General features: G+C 46.5%; 1 protein-coding gene across 1 annotated transcript in view; it reads right to left on the reverse strand.

Annotated features, from left to right (window-relative positions):
- LOC144724285 (BMP/retinoic acid-inducible neural-specific protein 3-like) overlaps nucleotides 1-5,941 on the reverse strand; it is a 32,025-nt gene extending 26,084 nt beyond the window's left edge. Inside the window, exons 1-2 of the mRNA XM_078603272.1 lie at nucleotides 5,650-5,941; nucleotides 1,089-1,282 (exon numbers count right to left, since the gene is read on the reverse strand). Of these exons, the coding sequence (XP_078459398.1) occupies nucleotides 1,089-1,282; nucleotides 5,650-5,894 (439 nt within the window). The 5' untranslated portion in view covers nucleotides 5,895-5,941. The remainder of the gene's footprint in view (nucleotides 1-1,088; nucleotides 1,283-5,649) is intronic.
- Between the last annotated feature and the right edge of the window lie 44 nt (nucleotides 5,942-5,985).

Below are 5,985 nucleotides of genomic sequence, written 5' to 3' on the forward strand. Positions count from 1 at the left end.
CAAAAGGGATCTTTAGGTCTACTCTTTCCACGTTGGCCAGACGTCTTTTTTGTTGTTGTATTGTTGGTTGTTGTTACTTAATGACCCCGTGCCCCTGCTGGACATCTGTGAAAAAGAGCTTTCATAGCTCATCGGATATCTCCAGGATAAATACAAATTCTGAATCTATCTTGGAAGAGGTGGGAAAACCCATATTTTACCCCATCACACGTGACCTGCCAATCAACTCACTGCAGTGCAACCATTTATACTGCTGGGCACGCATAGGTGGGGGGGGGGGGATTAAAAAAAAAAACTTCGCCCAGTGTTTCCACTACCGTGCCTGGAGGTGCAATCGGATATGCCACCCTCTGGGTGGCATATCCGATTGCACCTCTGGGTGGCATATCCGGTGTGCAATCCATGACACCATGGCAATATCCATACTAATGGTAACCAATGTTAAATGATACCCTTCTTTTCAGCCGACATTAGATGCGGATTTAACATTATCATAAATGAAGAGAAGACCAGATAAATTAATGCCTTGTCTTGTCAGCTCATTAGCAAGCACTACAGCGGTCTTTCTCATGGGAATGGTATGCAGGATATAAAATTATAGGTATGACCACACAGGCAAAATAAATTGCGTTGGTGTCCCACTATGTTCCATTACGTGTGTTAGTACCCACCAAGCCGATAACTTTGAAATTCCCAAGGTAGTTTAATGTACCTGGTTGAAAAATTCCTCTCGCTCTGGCGGAGTGAGATATCAGGCCCTCGCTGTGTATAATAATTATATGTTCTCTTTCAAACCCATTACATGCCGGGGTAAGAAATATGTTCCACTTTCACATACTGACAAGTCATTTTTGGCTCCGTGGAAAGTCTCTGCCCGGCACAGCTCAATTGAATCAATCATATAATTATTAAAAGTTTTGTGCATGAGCGATATTGGCCATAAACTGACAGTCGGCTATCTCGGAATGAAAAAAAACGAGACATTTTTTGTTAAAGGAAAATTCAAAAAAAATTAGAAAACCTTTGAGAAATATATCCCGGCACGCAATATCGAACATCAATGTAAATGTTAAGCGGCGTTTGCTCACCACCGAGCTTGCCCGAGACGACATAATGTGTGCCGTATTTTCGAATGAAGTTATCCAGGAGCTGCTGCTGAGTTGGCCGTCGCCCCAGCTGCCTCACGCTGCGCATGAACTCCGGGGAGAGGGGCAAAGGTGCGTGGGGGAACTCCGCCCGTGACTCCACCGCGATATTACTCACTTTCCAGCGAGCAAATTCCCTGCAATAAAGAAAAGAAGCAAAGCCAATAGACTGACTGCGTTGGGGGGGGGGGGTGGAGGGGCAAGGCCACAGGGCCACATGCCACCGAGTGATCTTTCCAAGATAATAATGTGAACGGAACGAAGGGAACGTTTGGGAATAAAATGTACGAGGGCGGCTGCGTTTTTGGATCGCGATGAGACCTTTGCACAGAACGTAGTTGTTTTGAAATAACGATGACACGTATTTTTGACTAAATGCAGAAGATGTATGAACTCGATTAAAATATTTCACACCTGTGAGAATATTCCGTGACGAACTCGGATCTCTTTGCGAACAGAAAGGGAGGTGCCTTGCCTATAAACATCTGGCAGTTCACAAGCGTTGCTTCAGGCAAGCCAGACACGACTGATGAGACTTTGCAAGTCAAAACTGGTCAAGAGCTCGCTTGCATTGAACCAATCATGCTGAAATGATACACTCCCAGAATGCCGTGTTGGCTGCAGGGCTGTGTAAAAATGACTTAATTGTTTTACGCGGATGGAAAGATACGCCGTCTGCTTATTTATTTTGTAGCTTAAATATTCCACAACGGCGCTACTTATTATTTTGCGTCACGAGATTAAGCGATACACTGCGCTGTCTAAAGACTGCACGTGATGTGTATAAACAAGCAATGAACACAAAAAAACACGAGCGTATGTTTACATTTTTGTTTATTCTTTTCTATACTAACGACCTAATTTGTTTTGGAACACAACGTGACACATTTGGAAAGTACAAGACGAGGATTGATGAGCTGTTTTAATGTTTTTGATCAGTCAATGCAAACGGTACCCTGAACGATTGCTTTGAAAGGCTCGTCAATTGCTTTATCAGGTCAGTAAAAAAAATAGACGTTTCTTTACCGACGTTTTTCAGCCATTCATCACTGGAAGTGCATTACTTGAGCTTAGTGAACACACACACACGCAGCCCAAATCCAAATGCAAGCGATGCTCCTGCACATTAATCTAGTTCCTCGTGTGATAATTGATGGAGCCATGAATAAACACGTTAGCATGCGTAAATTTAGTTCTGCGTGCGATGGGACTTGAAAGGGAGACACAGCTGAATTGCATGTCGGTCAGAACACCGTGTTACCGATAAAATTATCCAAATTCCAATCTAAGCATCTCGCAGCAACTGAACCTGGTATTGATACTTTAGCATGTGCTGCCACCCCAGGCAACTAAACCTAAAATTGGAATGAAGTTAAAGGTGCAGCCGTGCAATTGCTTCCTCACGCCACTGCTGGTGGTCAGTTCTCCACTTTAGAGAGGGAGCTCTGGAGGGCGCCTATTGGAGGAGCTATTTTGGCCTACTCTTCCAAGCTGGCCAGTCGTCTTGGAAGAGGTGGGAGTAACCCATTCTTGCCGATCGAATACGGAGCAACCATTTACAAATGCTGGGAGGACAGAGGCAGAGGGGATTTAAGAAACTTGGCAGTTGGTTCAACCGCCATGCCGGGAAATCGAATCGAACAACATGCAAGCCGCTACACCCATGGCAGCAATTCGAGGGCGCAAAGAGTAACGTATCGCTTCAGGGCAATTGGTACGGTGCAAGTTCCAACGCCATACTTTGACAGCATTGGCCGTCGACGGTACTCAACACCAGGGAGCTCTATAGAGCCCCTCTAGCAGAACATTTTGGCCTACTCTTCCATACGTGTGCATGTGTATATATCGATGTTGAACTTCGTTCACGCTGTACGTAGCAAACTGTGCATAACGGAGGTGCGGGAGAATGACAACAAACTAAACCACACGGGCACCACGGAAATCTTGCAAATGGTACGGCTCTCTTGCTAATCGACTGCTAGATGAGGGCCCACCAGCACCGTGTGGGTTTGTGGGGGTTATTAGTGGGCACGCTTCACCACGCTGGTTGGTGCTGGTTGGCGACGGTGCAGAGCCATGGACTTGGCAGCAACAGCAGATTTTGCGGCGCTGCCCATCTGCTGCCATTGCAGCCCCACGGCCGCCTACGACACTGATCGTGCATGGCGGTCGCCAGTCCAAGTGCCGGCCAGGCCCATGCCTGCTTAGCTTGCGAGATCCGATGAGATCAAGCGCATTCTGGGCGACTTTAAATCAAAGGCGACGTCAACATAATACAAGGCAAAACGAGTGTTTGTACAATGCCTAAATACATGAGCCTCCGGAGGCTGTAAACGGCAGACGGTAACTTCTGGACAACAGTTCTGGGGCCTATAAGTCTAAGCCAGATGAAATTACGATATTTGTCTCTGCCTGTGCATGCGTCTGCGCGTGGGCGATTGTGCGTGTGCACTGCTGAATGAGACGCTGTGTGCCTGCGAAGCTGATCACTTTAGACAGCACTTTCGTTGTTTCCATGGCAGCTTTGCCCACTGCCTCACTTGTTCTGGGGCCTGCTTTAGCACACCTCATCAAAATACTAAAGACAAAGCATTTATTTCATTTTAACGATCATCCCCGCGTGTGTCACATTTTAAATTAGGCCTGATTTATTTTTGTTTTAAGAAAGCGTCTGATGTTTTTTTTTCCATAAGAAAACAGGTGATGAATTTCCAATACGGTTTTACCATTTATTTATTTTGCTTACCCAGGCCTGACAATACCAATTTATCAAGAACAGTTGCACAATGTAATTGTATGAGTAAACTAAATATGTCACGTTTTTTATATAAATGTGAAGCAAAGAAATGTGACCCATTTTTACACAGTCCAGGTGATGTGAAAACAACTTTTAAAATATCAAGAAAAAGGTTAAGGTGGAGCCGTGCTCTTGCCACTGCTGATGGAAGAGGCCTTCAATGGAGGGAGCTCTATAGAGCCCCTCTAGCAGAACATTTTGGCCTACTCTTCCATACGTGTGCATGTGTATATATCGATGTTGAACTTCGTTCACGCTGTACGTAGCAAACTGTGCATAACGGAGGTGCGGAAGAATGACAACAAACTAAACCACACGGGCACCACGGAAATCTTGCAAATGGTTGGAGTACCGACACGTGAGCTGCCGATTGACTCTGATATTACCCACGTATACAAAGGAGGGAGAAGGGGGCCGGAGGGGGGGGGGGGGGCATTTTATGAATCTTTCCCCGTTGTTTAAACTGCCGCAGCAAAGACATTGAACCGGCGACCTCTTATGATTGCAAGAGTAGTGTGGCGCTCACCACTGCACCGTGGCAGCATTCCCATATCAGGCCTCCTTGTAAAATGTCTATTCATTTGCATTGTTTTTCAATGGCTCAAAAGCGAAACAAATTGGAGTGCCCTCTCTGTTGAGATTCGGCGCATCGCATCCCCCCGGCTTTCGGCTGCAAAAGTATGGCAGGAGTGCAGCTTCTGCCGCGGCAAGTGCACTAATGCGGCACGAAATGAATCCGCACAGTGTGTGTGTGGCCACGGCAAGCCGAGCACTACTGACAAGCAATGCATACAAATATTGCGAGTGCACAGGCACCAACCGAAAACAAATTACTTCAACTAATTTACAGCCGCCTGGGTGCCTCCGGTGGCAGGGCGGGCAAGGTTACGAGTTCAAATCCTGGTTCGGTGAGGGCTGGTGATGGAGCGGGTTGAGTCAACCGATCATTAACATCTGGGGTCGATAAAATTGCTACCACTTAATTGGGGAAGTCGACAGCAGTTACCCTATGAAGACCCCCCCCCCCCAAAACCCCACCATAGGAATGTGGAATTTTCCCCGCTGGCTCAATGTTCATTTGAGTAGGAAATCACTGTTGACTTTGTTTCCCACATGTGTAGCGAAGACGGTTATCAAATTATTGATGACGATGATGATCTCATCGGCTCTAAATCCAACAATTCATGGAAACAGATATAAATGGAAAAATTATTCACGTAAAAGTTTGGTTCAATTCGTACCAGCGTTGGGGCTACAACAATGTCATTACCATCATGTAATACATTTAATCCCATGTATGCATTTTCCATAAATGTGCAAAATTCCTCTGTTGATATGCAAATTCATTTGTCAAGGCGCTCTTCCTCCCCTAACCCAGCTTAAATATACGCTGCCAAGCTTGGTGGTGTTCATTCAGACGCTGTCTTTCCGACAGACCGGTTCTTCACCTGAGGACGGCTGCTTGCGTTGTGGCCGAAACGTCGTGAGAATTATATTTTACTATGTTTTATTTTTATTATTTTATTATCTCCCTTCTACGTGACTTTACCGAAAGAACCAAGAAGATGAATCCCTGCAGTCACGAAAGCTTTAAATCGAAATGTAATACATTTGCATTAACAAAATAAATGCCTCAACCAAAAAGAAAAGATCCGTTACAATTCACACACTTGTACAAAAACGACACGGACCAATAAAGCAATGTACCTGTAGATTTTGTATCGGACGGTGTAGCCCTCGCTATATTTCTTGAGAAAGTCTTTGTACTCCTCTGCTTCGTGGAATGGCCCGCGGTCCGTGAGCAACCAATCAAACGCGTCGCTTCGGCCCTGGCTTCGCCCGTCTCCTGCCGCCACTCCTTGCGGCAATCCCAGCGTGCCGTGCATCTGGCTGGTCACATGGTCCCAGGCAGCCAACAGGCAGAGGGCAGAGAAGATCCGCGGCCAGTGCATGTCTCCCAGCGCCCCTCCGCCGTTCTCTCATCATGCTCGCTCCATCGTTCCGACCCCCCCCCAACCCCCCCCCCCTGAGCCCCCCCCCCCT

This window comes from Lampetra planeri, chromosome 20, assembly GCF_965212315.1.
Source record: "Lampetra planeri chromosome 20, kcLamPlan1.2.h2, whole genome shotgun sequence".
In the NCBI taxonomy this organism is placed as follows: Eukaryota; Metazoa; Chordata; class Hyperoartia; order Petromyzontiformes; family Petromyzontidae; genus Lampetra; species Lampetra planeri.